The 18,134-nt window shown below is 36.0% G+C and overlaps 1 protein-coding gene across 4 annotated transcripts in view; it reads left to right on the top strand.

Annotated features, from left to right (window-relative positions):
* GBE1 (1,4-alpha-glucan branching enzyme 1) overlaps positions 1–18,134 on the top strand; it is a 255,905-nt gene that overhangs the window by 109,795 nt on the left and 127,976 nt on the right. For all 4 annotated transcript variants that reach the window (XM_067543356.1, XM_067543363.1, XM_067543370.1 and 1 more), the window contains 4 exons: positions 9,630–9,755; positions 13,760–13,895; positions 16,344–16,434; positions 17,777–17,986. In XM_067543356.1, coding sequence (XP_067399457.1) covers positions 9,630–9,755; positions 13,760–13,895; positions 16,344–16,434; positions 17,777–17,986 — 563 coding nt within the window. The remainder of the gene's footprint in view (positions 1–9,629; positions 9,756–13,759; positions 13,896–16,343; positions 16,435–17,776; positions 17,987–18,134) is intronic.

Here is an 18,134-nt window from a genome sequence, read left to right as displayed (position 1 = left end):
GTCTTCAGCTTTTATACAGTAAGCTTCTTTGAAACTATTTTTAACATCAGTGTATCACTAGAGATTTTACAAAGATTCACTAGGGATTTTCTGTGTAGTATACTAGCAGCAGCTTTTTAGCAGTTCCTTTGATCAATCCTATCACTTTATCCAGTGGTGAGTTGAGATTTATATATGAGTTTTCAGATACAAGATACAAATTGAATGCACATTTTGTCTGTGGCACTGAGGATTGGGCAATACAAAATGTTTTGTAAATACTTCCTTTACTGGTAAAGAATCCATGGACTTAGTTTTTAGACTTTAAGTTGAGATTGGTTCAATATTATTTAAATAGGTATTCATTTTAATACTGCTGCTCCCTTCTTTTCTTTCTACTGTGATTAGTACACAAACTTTGTTTTTGTGATGTTTGGTAACTGTGACAGCTGAAAGTTTAAATGGAGTGATGATCACTTATAATGTTCCTCTTTTATGTAGTTCTTGGTCAAATTAAAAAAAAAAAAGGCTGCGGGTAGAAGGAAAGCACAGAGTATTAAATATATTAGTTCCTTTGAAACTACTTGAGCACATGGTTTTAATTATATTATTATTTTACATCTTTTACACTAAAGTATGCCTAATGTGTATTTTGTAGGTGGGACAAACTTAGTTCATTTGTAAATAATTTCACATTAAATTGCCTTTTAAAGACAAATTGTATTTCTCCGATGCTGTAATATACGTGTTGGTCACTTCACGTTGTGTTCTTTGGGATAGAGATTGTCTTCCTTTGTGTTTGTAAATTTTATTTGCATTCTGTGTATTACAAAGTAATTGAAGGAGAACTGCCTCATCCCAATCTCATTCTGCATTGTAGTGCAGTTTGTTTAACACAACAATTTTCATCCAGCTCAAACTGTTGTGGCTGAAGTAGAAATGCCATGCAAAGGATATTAATGATGCCACATGTAACATTAACTGAAAACTAATGGAACAGCAGCAATATTTTATTTGACAATAAATACTCTATTTTTGCATTGGAGGCATATTGTCTTTAGCGTTTCTTTTCTTGGAATATTTAACTATTCTTTCAGCAAAATACCTCTCATGCTCAAAATTTGCCAGCCTTGTATACTCACATTTTCATTTTAAAATGTGGGTAGGTATGCTTTCTCCCATAAGGAATGTGTGACTTGGTGAAAGAGGGAGGAATTCTGTTGTGGAAATAAATGGTGAAATCTTATGTACTTGCTTCTGTTATTGGAAAAATGAGAAATTTTGCATGTGCAATATGTTTCCAGAGTCAACCAATCTACTTAAATAATAATAAAAAAAATTGCATGATGCTTGTTTGTGTGTGTAAATGGACAAATGTCTATATTTCCATCATTTATTTCAATATACATTTCAGTACTTGAAGCTGTGCTGTTATAAACTTGTTCTAACCTAAATATAGAACAATAATTCTAGATCTGATCATTGTGTACCTAGAAAAGAATATGCAACCTCTGTTTAATGATGTGTTTACTTTGTTGCTTTTTAAAATCTCAGGTCATAAACAATATTTGTGTTAGTATGTGGTTACCTTCTTTTAAAAACAACTACAAATTGATCTCTTTTAAAAGAGCAATCTAGCATCAAAATGCCCCTAGTAGGCAATATTAATGATGGGTAAGAGTGTGAGAGTAAGACTTGGCTGAATGATCTCACTACAAGCTAAAAACCCATCCAAATGTTCCAAAGTGTAGAGATGTGAAAGGGTCTTGTTTTGCTTCTTAGATGGTCCTAGCAAGTACACCAAGTTCTAGTCAACACCTTACTAGTACCCTTTGTAAACCAGAAGACACTCCTGAATATAGCCTACTATTTTCTGAATAGAAATAATCTGTTTTCGAGTCTTCCACATCCCAGACAAGGGAAATCCTCTGTTGGACTGGTTAAGCAGAAACTTTAGCAGAAGAGACAGAAAATATCTTCCCTAGGAAACAGACTTTCCTTGGTGCAATATTTCACTTGCTGGTAAATGAGTGATGACTGCTGAGCTTGACCCTATGTCTGTTTATCTATTAGAACATCCAGCTCCCTGATCTTGTTCCAAATACTTAAGTCCTCTGGTGCCACAAGCAGACTTTTTGTGCAGATGCTCCATAATGGTCTCTGTGAAATACCACTGAATAAAGGGGGTGACTCTATTCTACTCCAGCTTCTGAATGGGTGCAAAGTTTACTGTAATGCACTTTGTGGCAGTAATCCACAAGTCACTAAGTGATAGTTGTGATTCACTGTAATACATTTTTTCCCCTGAGGAAACAGTCCTACTCTGTTTGCTCAGAACGTATTGAAAATGACTGTGACTACCTTTATCCTCACAGTTACCCTTGGTTTAATAAAACTACTGCGCTGTGTGACAAATGGCAGAAAGTGCTTCCTCATTTGGGAACTAAAGGGTGCTAACATCATCCTTATCAATTTATTCTACGTGCTTCCCCCAACCGACAACTATTACTTTGGTCTTGTCAGGAATGAGCTGATGAAGCAGCCAGCTCTCGTTCAGTCTGCATTTCATTAGGTGCTGGGTTATTTGTGTCACTGCACTTACATTTTGTTTTTTCTTTTACTGTGTCATATCACTTTGGTTTTAAGCTGAAAAGAAATTTTGTATTAGGTTAGAACATGCTAATATGCATATACACTCACCATTGGCGCGCACACAAACACATCACCTGAATAGTCCTGAAATTGTGTTAAGGTAGCGAGTTCTTGCAGACTTCAATAGCTACTGCCTTCAGGAAAAGAAACATGTTATTCTTATCTATAAATTAATTCCTCTGTCCAAAAGCAGTGGCACATTAATTTGGAATTTGTGGGGCATCTGAAATTGCTTCTAGTTTTACTTTAAACTTCCATATGCATAGTTTATTAGATGGTTAATACTCGGAGATATTGAACATAGATGTATTCTAGAATAGAGTTTTTCAACTGTGGGTCACAATCCAAAATTCAGTTGTCAGAATATGTCAAAGGCCTGGGGGAATTATTGGGTCCTACACCTGGGAAGTGGGTGGGAGGTTCTGGGAGTGTTGCAGAGCCTTCAGCAGTGGCTTTGGTCCTCTGGGGCTGTCTGGACTATGCTCCTGGCCCCGGGTGTCAAAGACTGGTGCTTTGGGTTATAGTCCCCTTGGTTTTGGCACAGCTACCCTCTGTCATGATGATGAGGAACAGCTGAGCCAAATTTGGGTGAGTGGTGCTGCCTGAAATGGCAGTGCCTGCAGTGGAGAAGAGCCCAGCCAGCCCTACAGGACAAGAGCCACCACCATGGTATGCACAGTGTACTTTATTACGTTAACGGGCACATTATATATAGTGGCTAAGAAATATTTAGTAAGCCAAAAAAAATTTTTTTTTGCGTGCATTAAAGCTATTTACTGCTTTGTGACCAAAGTTTGCAAATGGTGCCGAGTCTGAAAACACTGAGAACCATTGTTCTAGAAGCTAACAAAAATGGAACTGGACTTTTGATTGAGATTCTAATTCAGAGATGGCTTAGCTAAGAATTCTCATTTTAAAGCAAAGCTTAAAATTACTCTTAAAATACACAGGTTATGTGTGATTTGAAACTTAATTTCTTTTGCTGCTTTTTCTGGGCATCCTAAGCAAAGATATGCCACCAGATAATCAAGTTGTTGCAAAAATCGCTGTTTTATTTAATATGGGTTACAATGTTTTATTTTAAATAGTACAATCTACTACCTCCCTCTTCTTTCTGTGAGGAGAGCCTGAAACCTTCAAAACTAAAACTTTAACAATTTCCAGTCTAAGTCCATTTTACTTAATGGGTATATTATGATTCTGTGTAGGTTCTGTTTGGACAAGGTTATTTTATTTGAATTTGTAAACTCAATAAAATAAAACACTGATGAACTCATCTGTAATTAGCTCTTGTGTTGTTTAACTTTCAAATTTGAAATAAGTAAAACACATTTTAAAACAAAACAAAAAATCCTTTGGTTGTAATGGGCTGTCATGGTTCTTTTGACATGATACTCAAACACATCCCATTGCATAAGTCTGATTTATGTTGATATTAAAAATATCTGTGGCAGCAGATACAGGGTATTCACAGAAGTTACGTTTTAAACTTCAAAATCACTTATCGTTCACTGGTAAAATGGGCTCTGAGTGCTGCAAAAGCATGCAAAGCATGTTACTGTGCCCACCTGAAGGTGTCACTATTTTTTTTTGTTTCATCTTTACTATTGCATTGTGGATGACGAAGTTTCTTTATTTAAGTAGTGGATTGTTTTAACAAATACCAAAACAGGTGCTGAAATGACACTTATTGGGCAGTGATGCATTAAATTGTTTTTTAAGGAACATTTGTAATACTTTAAGCCACCTTCAGGGATGGGGTGCCCTACAAATAAAATGTGTTGCTATCTTTCTTATTTTAGTGCTACCAAGTTACGTGATGATTAATGCTAAAGTTATTGTTATCCCAATGGATTCCACAATAGGTTACACAAACTCTACCAGGAATTGATTTACTCTTCACTGAAATGAAGCCATTGATAGGATGGAATTCTGTAGATCAGCACCCAGATGGTACATAACAGTTCAAGAAGGGTTCCGAAAATAATATCCTGGTGACGATAAGAAAGGAGTTTCGACAGTCAGAATAAGGAGAAACAGGATTTTAATCCAGATACAGGGATTAATGTATTCATGCTTCTGACCTTGTGGAAAGTTTCATGGATTTTTTAAATATTTGTTATTATTGCTTGGATGTTTATAGATTCATAAATGTGGTTCGGCTGTTCTATGTTTTAATATGCCCTGACGAAGCTAGCTTATATCTTATGAAATTTCTTAGAGTTGCACCAAGCCCTAATTTCTTCAAATTGAAGTCATTGGGAGTCTCTATTGATCTCAGTGAAAGATGGATGTGGGCCTGTACACCCAGGGAGAGCTAAGAGTTCACAACATTTATTAATATGGGTTCAGCTCCACCAGCATTAGGAGCATCGTGAGTTGTTGTGTAAATTGGGCTGTGGCTGCTTGTCATTTTTGACACTGCTATGTATACTTGCTTGTCAAATCAAGCAAGCTTCAACTCCAGCTCAGTGCACAGTTTCATGGTATTGTTTTAAAATGACAGCAGCAGCTGGTTCAGGCAACAGTAGGGTTTACAGTTCTGTTAACAATGGTGTGATTAAACCAGATACCGCAACGTTGGGAAAATTTTAGAAAATGCCCCTCTGAAGAGCCCTTCTGAAGAAAATCATTTAGTGAGAGAGGCCAGACTTACACTTTCTGATTACTAGTTAAGATAATTGCCCTTTTTAGGAGACTCTTCTGGCATCTGCAACGTTAACTAAATTACGTGTCTTCTCTTCGATAAATGTGCCCCTTTCTCTAGAGCTAAGAGGTCTTTTATATCTTTGCAAATTAATGTTAAAAGTTAAATTGTCCTAGAATAAAAGCTTAGACCAAAAATGAATTAGATGAATAGCCTGCTCTTTTACCTTCTTCAAATATAAATAATTAGTTTTAAGATTTATAAAGAGTATAAAGGTCGGAAACTTAAGCTGTTGTGTGTTAGCACAGTCTGTTTACAACTGCATGTTATTAAGAACGTAGTATGTAAGAAACAAATTTATTCTACACAAAATATTTTAAAAAGCAATATTTACCGGTTGAGGATTTTCGATGTAAAGGTTTGTAATTATTAACTAAGAAGCCTATTCATTCCCTTAAATAAATATTATCTAATAACTATTTCAGATAAAAGTAGCACAGTTGGGGACTGAAATTAGATGACCTCTTCAGAAGAAATTTCTATAATCCTATTAACCAAGTGCATTCAATTAATCTATTTTTTATATGTATGAAATTTGGCAAAAGTGCAATGATTTTGGTACATGGTATTGAAACACAAAAAGCTGTGATGATTCCAAATGCATGGAACTTGGTTTAGTGGTTTAGCTATGTTATCTATCTAAATGGTTCATACAGTAAAACTGTAGCTAAGTGCCAAAGAAGCTGAATTAATTTGAATTTTAAGTATGGGTTTACTTTAAATTTTTTGAGCATTTTTCATTATGTAATTTGATTACATTAGCCATTTCACTAGATTTATAATTAGTTTGAGTATTAGATTGACCAAGCCCATTTTCACTTCAAAGTTGATTTTTGTAATACTTTTGCATTCTCAGTTTTTTTTGTACGCCAAAAATCTGTGCTGTTGTTAAATAAGTACTTGATATTTGAAAATAAGTTGGATTCTCAAAATACGTGGAATATCTAGCAATTAATTAACTATTGCCTTTTCCTCCAGACATTTGTATTGGATACATAATGTGAGGGGTTAATAAATGTATAGCTGTGATAAAGGAAAATTATGCCACTTCAGTCTTTTGAAAGCCCCAGTACATTATATTGGAGAAGAAACTAATTATTGACAAATACAAAGTAAAGAACTATGGAAAAGATCATTTGAATTACTCTTACATTACTGGGTTCTTAAGTATAGCCTCTCAGACTGGACATTATTGTGGACAGCTAATTGAAACCTCTGTTCAATGTACAATGGTGGCCAAAAAAAGCCAACTACATTAGGTTGGTTATTTTTTTTAATGATTATTTTCAATTCCAGTTTTTAATATCATTACAATATATTATATTACATACTATTATAAAACAATAGTATTCAAGGTGAGAACATACCATGTTCATTTTTGGTTAACCTGTCTCGAAAAAAGACAGAAATCCAGGGTGTTTAGAGACTGGTCACAAATTATTAGATGCATACAAAGACATGTGCAGAAACTGAAAAAATTGGCTGCCTTTCATCTACTTTCTAAACCAGAAGGTCTATAAAAAAAATTAATGGTATGGGGAAGGTAAGTGAAGTGCTTACATTTGCCTTTTTTTTTTATGATAAAAGAACAGTGAAGACACCCAGTGGAACAGGTAGGCAACATATTTGAAACTGGAATACTTCCCCCTTCCCCCCCCCGCCCCCCATATAATGAGCTTAGTTAATGTGTTTTATCACATATTACTCAAGCCAAATTTATTAGGTTTAAAAAAGAAAAATATTTATATGGATAATGAGAACATCCAGAGTTACATTGATTGGGATTAAATATATCTATTTTTTAGAAAGGCCTGCTTCAGATTACATAAATCAACCACCCACTCCAGGGCTGGTGAGGACATTTTCTTTTGGCCAGGCTAATCCATCACTGTCTGCTCTAGGACTTCTTGCTCCTTTGTCTTAAGCATCTGTTACTGGCTCTGCTGCTGGGCCACTAATCCAGTCTGGAAATTCCTGTTACCATGGTCTTTTCCATCCTCCGCTAAATGTCTGTTTTCAAATGATCTGACCTGTACCACAGATTGCATTTTGTCTCTGAACAAATGGAGACACCTTTAAGATTATCCTCCCATGCCTGATCACCGATCCTTTGATAGCCTCAACTAATATTAAACCATTTCCATTCACTCACTCTGCTACTCTTTCAAGCACTAATGGTTTTGAAGCTGTATGGCACACCCATAGGAGCAGCAGGAACAGAAAGAGATGGAAAGAATCTCCGAGCTGCAGTACCACTTAATCTTAAGAAGCTCAAATCAATTCCTCTTGCCAGATAATTCTCCCCTGGCGACCAGCTGAGAGCCCAGTCGATCTCTCTATCAGCCCCCACTTTTAATGTGGTGATGAAGTGGAACCCGGTTAACAAACTGTCATCTCTGTGCAGGAACAGGGCTATGGTTGCTAGACAGATAGCACCTGAGGGCCTAAGAAGGACATCACTACACAAAGGACGTAAGCACATTATAGTCTTGTACTGGATGTGAACCTGGTCAGTCTTGAAAAAGTTCAACATATGAGTTATCACTGTTTCAGTCCATTGAAAGGTTTTAACCTCCCCTCCACAATGATTGTCAAAATGGGGCCCAGTCAGAATCCTGCTTAAGACGATGTGGGAACAAATTACTTAATTGCAAGCAAAATGCACGGTAAATAAATGCATTTGTAAAACACAAAATCAGGTGGAAAGTGGTGAGGCCATTGAGCTGCAATTTCATGTAGTAGAGGCAAGGGAGTAGTTTTCCTACTTCCTACTTGTGCACCTCTTTGTTGGAAAATCACATCTTCTGAAGCTCTGAACAGAAGTCTGGAACCTCTACAGAACTGTTTCTGTAACCACCCTATTGCAGCATTACTCTTTCAGGCGTTCCCATGACTTTCCTGCTAATTCCTTGCTTAAATCCTACATCTCTGCCTCTGTAGGGAGGGTTTTAAAGGTCCGGAATATAAAATAGTTCTCACAAATTACTCTTGACAGCCTTAACTTGTGCGTTTTCATAAAGATGATGGTGCCAGATGGGCACTGTCCTCGCTTCCCCTCCGCCTTTCCTTATCCGCAAATGAATGGAAAAGCCATGGAGTCCCCTCTGTGCAAGATGTGGAGTGAAGGGCAACAGTGTTCCTCTACCCTTTTCCTGTGATCAGTTTAGTCCCCAAACAGCAGGTTTTCTTTTCCTTTTACCCTGTCTGTGGTAGGGACATTGCCCTTAGTTGATGCTGTTCATAAGCTACTCTGATGTATACAATGTCACTCCAAGCCCTGGTCTATACTTACCTGGAGATTCGGCGGCAGTTGACGGGAGTTGCGCAAACTGCAGAGTAGCTTGTGTAACCCACATCGACTGTTCTGCTTCCCTTCTGCGCGCTGCCTTCACTGCGCTGCGCCGACACAGCGCTATGCTACTTGAGGGGGTGGTTTTACTCAGTCGACTTCCTGATCAATTGAGCGGGTCTAAATTGACTGCTCAATCGATCCAGAAAGATCAATCTGGCGGCAGTGACTTTGTCGCCATCAATATAGACATACCCCAACTTTATTCTAAACTATGGAAGAGCTAGGAATCATTAAAAACGAATTTATGGTGTTAATATCCAAAAGAATAGTTGATGGGTTTTTATTGGCCATGTTAAACAAGATCTAACACAACTCAATGGCATTTCTATGTTTTTCTGTTTGTCCGCAAATGGCGGAATGGGGGCCCACATGTAGGCCCTTCCTTAAGGGGAGGGGGCGGTGGGGTAAAATGTGGAAGGCACATAGCTCCTGGCATGAAAGACTGGGAAGAGGAGGGTTGTAGAGAGTCTCAGAAATAGAGGGGGATGAGAGGCAGCACAGAGGGGACTTGTGGAGGGAATGGAGGACTGCAAGGAGCCCCTGATGAAAGCAGTGTGCTCTGCCTATGGAAGCTACAAACTGTGTGACCCCTTAGTTTTATTTCTTATAAAGTTAATCTTCTAATACAGGGCTTCTCACTGCATGTGTTTCTATTTCCATTCCATGTGCTGTGCTTCAAGCACAGGAAGCCCTGTTTTAGTAAAAAGCTATATTTTAATACGTTAAAAGAATCAAATTCTATGGATTGCCATTTGCCACAGTCGCCTTTTAATTTATGGAATTCATGCTAATTTTGTTAACACTGTTATGCTGTCTGAGTTAACATGAGAATCTTTTCCTCTGACGCTTCTGTCATTGAGAACAGACTTGCTGTTTCTGCATGGGTGCTTTTGTATATATGAAGTTAGTGATCTCTTATGTCTTCATTTTATTTTCTAGATTGTGATCCGTAGTAAAAATGGAGAAATCCTCTACCGTATTTCACCTTGGGCAAAATATGTAGTGCAGGAAGATAATAATGTGAATTATGATTGGTTACACTGGGAGCCACCTCTACCGTATCTAGTAAGAGTTATTTTATATATCGAAAACTTCTAAAAGTACATGCAAGGCATGCTTTCTTATGTGATTTCTGTCATTTCACAGTCATTTTATTTTTGTGTCCTAATTATAATATGAGTTACTTTGAATAGGGTGTATCAGTGAAATAGTTAAGACTGAGAACACACTTCCATTATAAGATCCTATTTTCATGCACTTATCGTTTTCTGAAAAAATTTACTTCATACCTACTGGTCTACAGACTAAGCCCTAAAGCCATAGTAAAATGTAGTGTGCTGCCATGCGTGCATTGACCTGTCCCCGGCAGTTTAAAGGAATATGTAGTTGTGTACTGCTCATTGAATACTGTTTGGCTGGTCAATGTACTCTTTAGTATTATTTTAAGTGTAATATAGTATTTGAGTCTTTGCTTTTGTGTTTTACCATTTTGATTTCACTCAGTTCTTCTTATAATTGATCAATGTCTTTTTTCCAGTGTTGTCTTCACTTTGTCTCTTTCCTGAGCCCCCAAAGTACTGAAGAGAGTAGGATATTATTTTTCTCCCCTAGCCTCTGTTTTTAGCCTCTCTTCAGCTTTCCCAAGCAGCAGCAGAGTGAAATTAATCTTATTCTTTTCAGTATATCTGCTGTCTTCAGGGCTCTGAATAGCTGTAGTGAAAATTAAAATGACTGGCCAGTTTTCACTTTGCTACAGTAGAATGTAAACTTAGTAAGAAGAACACATGCAGGAAAGAGAATATCAATTATTTCCAGCAGCAATATCTTTGTTTTCAATCAGAAGCAGTCATCCCTTCCACTCCTAGCCAGCTGGATGATTTTAGGATCTTCCAAGAACTCTTACTGTGCATGGTGGACACCTTGGAGATTCCTGTGGAGATGTAGTGCAAGAAAAATCCCACAGATGACTAGATGTTCTGCTCTCCTGTATGCATGGTAGGCTTGCCATGCCTATCAACTAGGGGTTGTTGGAACCAGTTAAGTTGTGGCAGATCCCAGCATTTGTGATACTCACATCGAAGTTAGCTGATACATTTTATCAAATTCTCTCAAAGAAATTTGTAATGTTTCTGCATCAACTGAGTCCTCAAAATGCTAGTGGTGACAGCAGTGCATGAAAGATCTAAATAGCTATTGTCCCTAAAAATGACAGAGGGAGAAGGACCCTACAAACTTGAATTGTTCAGCAAATTTCAAATTATCTTCTGTTTACAGTACAACTGTCTCACCTGGGAAAAGGTGTCACAATTCATAGAAAAGTTCCCATAAGAACACAGAGAGGAGCTAAAATATATAGTGCCCAAAGGACAGTTAATCGCCCAAACATAATGGCTGCTTTCATCACAATAAACATGGCTTCAGGGCTCCACTTCTGTGAAATACCAAGGAGTCCAAACAACTGAAGACCTCCCATAGGTGCTATAGTAATAAAAATAATAATTTCTAGCTTTTGATGTATCAGCGTGCAAACAGTTGAAGTCCTTAAAGGATTTGAGAGCCACTCTCTGCTCATTGAGTGTGTACTCACCAGCACCAAGGAGGAAGCAGATACATTCCAAAGTATTGCCAGGCTGAGACTATCTACCCCTTACTACTATCATCCACAGAGAACACTGGAACAACAATGGAAGGAGGAAAGGTTCCAGTGCAGGAGGTCCTCTGCAATTGCATCCTTGGTGCATGCTGTTCACAGCAGCAAGTCTGATGTGATCATCAAGTGCTGATTAGAATCATTTCAGGAGTTACACCCCTCTGTCCCCCACCCCTGCTTTCTATCACACATGCACACACTCAGCTACCACTTTTATTATTTATTATTATTTTGGGGAGTTCTGAAACCAGATCACCTCAGACCACGGGGTCCTGGAAACTGTATTTTAAAAAGAGGCATTTTATCCAATTCCTTATTACCTCCATCCTTCTTCTCTCTTGCTTTCCAGGGACCCCTCTTACAAGTTACTGTTAAATCAAGAATTAAATACACTTTTGTAACTTGGTATGGTAGAAGAGTTTCCCCTGAAATTCACAGGCAAAAAGTTCTACTCCCATCATTTTTTTATTCCAAAAATATGGGGGCTGGCATCTGATTCTAGACTTGTGATGTCACAGCAGATTCATCCATAATAACAAGTTCAGGATGGTAACTCTGGCCTCAGCTATCCCCTTATTAGATCCTCAAGATGGATTTGTGGTTCTCAGCATTAGGATGCTTCTTTCTATCTGTCCTTATACCTAGCACAGAAAAAATATTTCAGTTTCAATTTCATAGTGGGGGACTTACTACCAATACATGGTCCTGCCTTTTAGTCTTTCCATGGGACCGACAGCAACAGGTTAGCAGGCACAGCCCACTTAAGAAGACATTGCATTGTGATATATTCTTAACTGGACAACTGGCTGATCTGGGTAAATTTTTCCCTGCAGGTGATCAATGACCAACTCAATTGACATTATCTTAGGGCTCTTTACCATATGAGGGCTCCAAATAAACAGGGGAAAATCCATTTTGTTCACTCAAACTACAGAATTTATGGGAGCAATGTCCGATCTGAGGTCAGCAATAGCTTATCTACCACAGGAGAGTTCCAAGCCACTGTAGGTCTCCTCAGTCATCTGCAGGCTCACCCTGCAGATGCATCCTTCCTTGGTCACATGGCCTTCTGCACCCATATCTCACAATATGCCAGACTTTTCCTATGCTGTATGCAGAATGGTTGAAATCCATTTATTTGCCCAGTAAGCACCATATGGATACAATGCTATTAGGTTGGTGGAGAAATGAGTTCCACAACCTGCCATCCTTTACTGCTACTACAAAGTCTTGTATTATCTGGATGTCATGAGGTGCTTGAGGAGGTCAGGAGGACATCAAGAGTGCAATCGTGACCCAAAGGACACTCTTAGCCAAAAGTAATCCAGGTTTTCTCACATGGGACACATGTGGATAAGAAATGGAATATGCGTTGAGAACTCATCTAAAAAAACAGAGTAAATGACTGTTCTTTTCCCTCCTTTAAAAATTTTTTGGCTCCTGAGTGCAATAAAATAATCAATGTTGGGCTTTTTTCAGCCTTCTTTTTCTTTTTTCCCACATTATTTCAAAACTTTTCCAAATTGGAAAAGTTCAACTGGAAAACAGAAAATGAATTACAGTAACTTTGCCCCACCCTGTAACCTTTTCCAAATTTGGAGAAAATTTGAAAAAATGGTGTGGGGGAAAAGTGTATGTTGGTGTGGGTACTGGTGGTAGTGAAAACTTTGGACATGAGTCCTTTTGGACATTGAATGCAACAGAATGAAAGGAAGGGTTGGCAGGGTAGGGACAGAATAAATTCAAAACTTGGAAAATTTTATAACAAATTTCCTGTAAAAAATCAACTTGGATTACTAACTTCTTACTTAAAAATTTTCCAGAGGCTTTTTGACTGACTCTAGTTGTCACATTTGAAAGGTTGTCTTTAGAACTGTACTTAACAAATGCTTATTCTGCTAACGTTAATTCCACTCACCTGGGGAACCTTTCTGCCTGACATTGACAAAGGGATCTTTATGTCCTGCACTAACCAGAGGAGTTTACTTTAATAAAAATAAATAAATAAAATCCTTTTTCATTAAATTGAGCAGATATGACTCAGAAACATACACACACAACAGATTTACTGAGTGATAAATTGCCTTTTTAAAGTCACTTTCAGACAAAATTAGCATTTCAGGACATTGGAGCAAGCACTCCATGTAGAATAATTTGAAGTACTGACCAAAAGGGTGTCAAATCAAGAATGATCAATTTCTGTGTAAGAAAAATATCAATTTCAATATTGGAGTACTTTTTTCATATACAATTTTTAATTTCATCAATCTAGAGGGAATATATTGCATAACAATTGTATTATCTGATCTTAAAATTAATATGCTGGTTCTTCTCTCAATTGTGTAAACTGTCTGTTTATATAACAAAGTTGACATTCTCAGATGCTGTGCCTTAATGACAACCATTTTACATTCAATAGCGCAGACATCCTCAACCTAAGAAACCCAAAAGCTTAAGGATTTATGAATCCCACGTGGGAATTGCTTCTCATGAAGGAAAAGTTGCTTCTTATAAAAACTTTACGTACAACATACTACCTAAAATAAAGGATCTTGGTAAGTAAGATGCTTCTTGGTGAGATGCTGGCAGAGAGAAATTTTTAATGTCTATGATCTTATTAGAAAAGATAATTGAGTGTCTGTGGGAGGGAAGTGTTATGTATGAAGCTTAAATGTACTATAGAAATCCATTTTTAGGTTGTAAAAATTGCTTTAATGAAATCCTTTATAAAGGGAAAAAAAAAAGAAAAAAAGAAAAAAATGGACTGGAATGGGTATGTGGATCAAAGATATCCTATTTTACAGTTTTAAGTAAAATATCATTCCAAAGAACTAGATAAATATTTCAGTGTAATTTACTTTCAATATGAAAACAAACCTGTATTAATGCCCAGACACTCATTGGAAATAAGTTGTTTTCAGTTATTTGTGGTGTACCATCTACATTTTATTTTTACATACCTGTATATGTATATAAAAATATCTAATTCTATTAAGTTTACTGTGTGAAGTATGACAATTTCAAAGTGATAATTTGAATGTTCTAGTATTACACAACAATTAACATGAACAGTTCCATTCAGAAAGAATTGTTGTATATTATTTTAGCTGTTGAGAGTGTAAATTCCAACAATTTAATCATCTCAAAAAACATGGCCAATTATGTAGATATTTTAAAATTAATATTGTGCCTTAAATGTTGGTGCACTTTGGCATATAAAAGATTACATAAGAACTTCTTAACCATTTACTATACAGTGTTGATATGCCTTACCGTCTTTGGAACTTTAAATAACTGTGGTAACTTTATGTGGTTTTATGGCAAATACTGGCTTATTAATGGCAGCTAAAGTAAAACCAGATATGAAGTCAAACAGTATATATACACACCCTTTATCCAGATATTAACTAAACCAGCCATAAATTATCTATAATGAATTATAGTTAAGTCAGGGTTTTGACAAAAATGCCTTTTGTCATTCACTAAAACTGAGTTGACAGCCAGAGTGCGTGAGTTTCTGTGTTGGGGGACCCTCGACCAAAAACAGCTGAAAAAAAGATTTAATAATTGATCTTGTGATTTTTGTTTTTTCTTGTAAACTACTCTCCTGCTTTCCAGGAGGCTAATGTTTTCAATGGAAGTCTGAAAGCATGCAACTTTGCCTATAGGTTTTTCCTTAGGTGGAGGAGGAGGAATGTCATGGATGCAATGTAAAATGATGACAGACTTCAATATAAAAATAACATAAATGTATGCACAATATCAATTATTTACTGGTATACCTGATTTAAATTTTCTCTGTTTGTAGACCTACTTCAGGATTTGTTATTTTTAATAATTCCCTTAAAGGGCACACTTTTTTGTCAGAATGTTGAAATATTAAATGTCTGCAGAAAGATATACTTGACAAAAAACAAGATAAATAGGAAGCAAATAGAATGATGTTCACTTGACATAATTTGCATTGTTTATTTACAAAAATGCTGTAGGTAACAATAAATGCAATGATCCTCAGTTATAAAATGGCTAGAAGTCTCAGACAAATTGCTAAGCTAATGCCAGCCATTTTTTATAGTAATTATTTGACTCCGAGGGCAAAAATAAGAGTGACATCACAGCTAAATTAAATAAACAGAATAAAATTAGGCTGAAGCATAGGTTAAATGATATGCTGAAGACTTTAGTTAAAATGAATAATAAAGAGAAGTTGTGGTCTCCACAGACTTTTCAAATAGACCTGAATGTTTATCACTTGCTGATTGATGGGGCATTTATTTGCTGACATTAGAGTTAGCTTAGTAAAGGTTTGTCTTAAGTACTGCAGTTTCATTATTAAAATGTTGTTTTTCCCTTTAAATTCCCTTCATTTAATATAATAGTGAAACACTTTTTTGAAAAAAGTGAAAAAAAGTTTTTCCTTGGTTCTCAGCTGCTTCAGTAATCTTAAATTATATTGCTTTAATGTTGTTCTTTTTGAAAGATTCCTTGAGGGAAATGAATTAGGAAAGAAAATATGTAATGATTAAAGATAGAAAAAAAGTGTTTGAAATATTAGGAAAAATCTTGGTAAAATACAAGAGAGAGCACTATTAATCAGTTACTCTTACTTTGCTTTAATGACAACACTAAATATCAAAAGTGCAGCTGAAGTTCAGGACATGCAGATTGGTGTCGTTAATATTCTGAAGTCAAATTAAGATTATATTTGCATATCATTTATTACTTGTTCAAATTGAAAGAGTCAATATATCTATTCATGTGTAGATCACTTGAGAAATTGACCTTCTCATTTTTGATGGGAAGGTCATACAAGTATAAAATGTTAAAGTGGCATTACTTTAAAGAAAGACTGAGTCTATGCTTAATAATTGGACATTAGAGATTTACAGCCAGCTAAAGTAAGGAAAGAAAAACAGTTTAGACATATTTGATATACTGGAAAAGTTAATTAAGTGTATCAAACAATTATTTAGGTATGTAACTTTGTGGGTTTTTTTAAACAGGATACAATTGTGTTCAGTTGATGGCTATTATGGAACATGCCTACTATGCCAGTTTTGGTTATCAAATCACAAGTTTCTTTGCAGCATCAAGGTAAGTTTGCTAAAGACTTATTCACACATTTCACTTTTTTCTGTGGCCATTGAATCAGTGTTTAAATTTAGGCAAATAGCACATCCTAATGCACATATTTTCTTTCCTAATTCAGTTAATATTTCTCCTAATAAATCAGACCAGCTGTCAATAATTATCAGCTGTTCTATAGAATGGTTTAATATAGTGTAAAATACAATAGAATGGTCATGAGAAATTTTAATTGGTAAAGTACTTTGATCCCAGCTTCTGCATTCTAGCATGGTATATTTTTATCCATAGACTCTGTTGTGCAATATTGAGAGTTAGCACAAGTGATATTCAACCTGTTTTGTTGTGGTAAATAAAAGGAGCTTGTTCATAATAAGTATTCTCTAATCATTTTGCTTTTCAAGAAGGGTAGTCAAGTAATGAAATGACTAGTTGCATACTCTATAAGAATTAAATTTATTTCATACTCCTAGCAGATTGCATTTAGATGGCTTTCAGGCCCATCAATTTGTGGAAATAGGTGATGGATAAAGAAAAATTGTTCAAGAAAGCGATGGTAAATTTGAATGTTATATTTAAGCTTCATCAAGAAGAAAAGTGACAAACTGCAAAACTTAGTCAGGAAGCTTTAATTGGTTTAATTAGCTGAACAAACTGCACATTGTATATCTAGACACCTTTTTATGATTTAAAAAAAATAAATGGACTATACTAATGGCACCAAGTAAGCAAATGCTGGATAACAATTTAAAAGAGGTGGCAAATTTTGGATGGGCGGTGGGATTATTTTCATTATTACTCATACATTTGAATCCATAGTAACTTCCATATCATGGATTATGTAATTCTAATCGTGTAGAAATTTGTGTAGTTTGCATAGTAAATATGAAAATAGTTCACATTAAATATGAAAAGTAGAAGTGCGAAGTGTGTTATGCTGCTTAAAAGTAAGACCGTAAAAGTCTGAATGCTTTTCATAAACCAGTTTTATCTAAGACTAGATTTTGTTTTTTCTGAAGTGAATGGAGGAAAAGCTCAAATTGTGGGGCAACCATTTTTTAAAACCTTGAACCATACCTAAATGATGATTTAGAATTGTTAATTGGCATATAGTGTTCTATTTTGTTTAAATGTCTTTATTGCCAATTTCTATTGCATAACTGCTACTCCAACAGGTGGGAATTGTGACTCTGGTGACTATCTGAAAATCATTAATTCACATTGCAAGGGACTTCCCCAGTAAATTACTATTAATTCTATAAATGTATAGTTTTCTGCAGAAATCATATTCAGCCTTCTTTTTAAAATTGGGGTTACATCTGCCTAATACATTGTATTTTAATGCTTGCAGCCGTTATGGAACGCCAGATGATCTGAAGGAATTGATTGACATTGCCCACTCAATGGGAATTATTGTTCTATTGGATGTTGTACATAGTCATGCGTCAAATAACTCTGAGGATGGTCTGAACAAATTTGATGGTACAGATTCCTGCTTTTTCCATTCTGGTCCTAGAGGAACTCATAATCTTTGGGACAGCAGACTTTTTGACTATTCAAAGTATGTACAAAGCCATTTAATAGTTTTTAATGATAATTATTCTTTCTCAGTTTTACTAAAAACTGAACTTTTGCCAAATTAGAACAGCTGTTCTATACTATAAATATAACAGATGCAACAGTTTGCATACACAGAATTTAATGCATTG

Source organism: Emydura macquarii, unplaced genomic scaffold (genome assembly GCF_026122565.2).
Source record: "Emydura macquarii macquarii isolate MOO-44397 ecotype Brisbane River unplaced genomic scaffold, CSIRO-AGI_Emac_v2 contig_75, whole genome shotgun sequence".
NCBI classification, from domain to species: domain Eukaryota; kingdom Metazoa; phylum Chordata; order Testudines; family Chelidae; genus Emydura; species Emydura macquarii.
The sequence above is the reverse complement of the archived record's forward strand: the minus strand, read 5'-3'. Positions and strand labels throughout refer to the sequence as shown.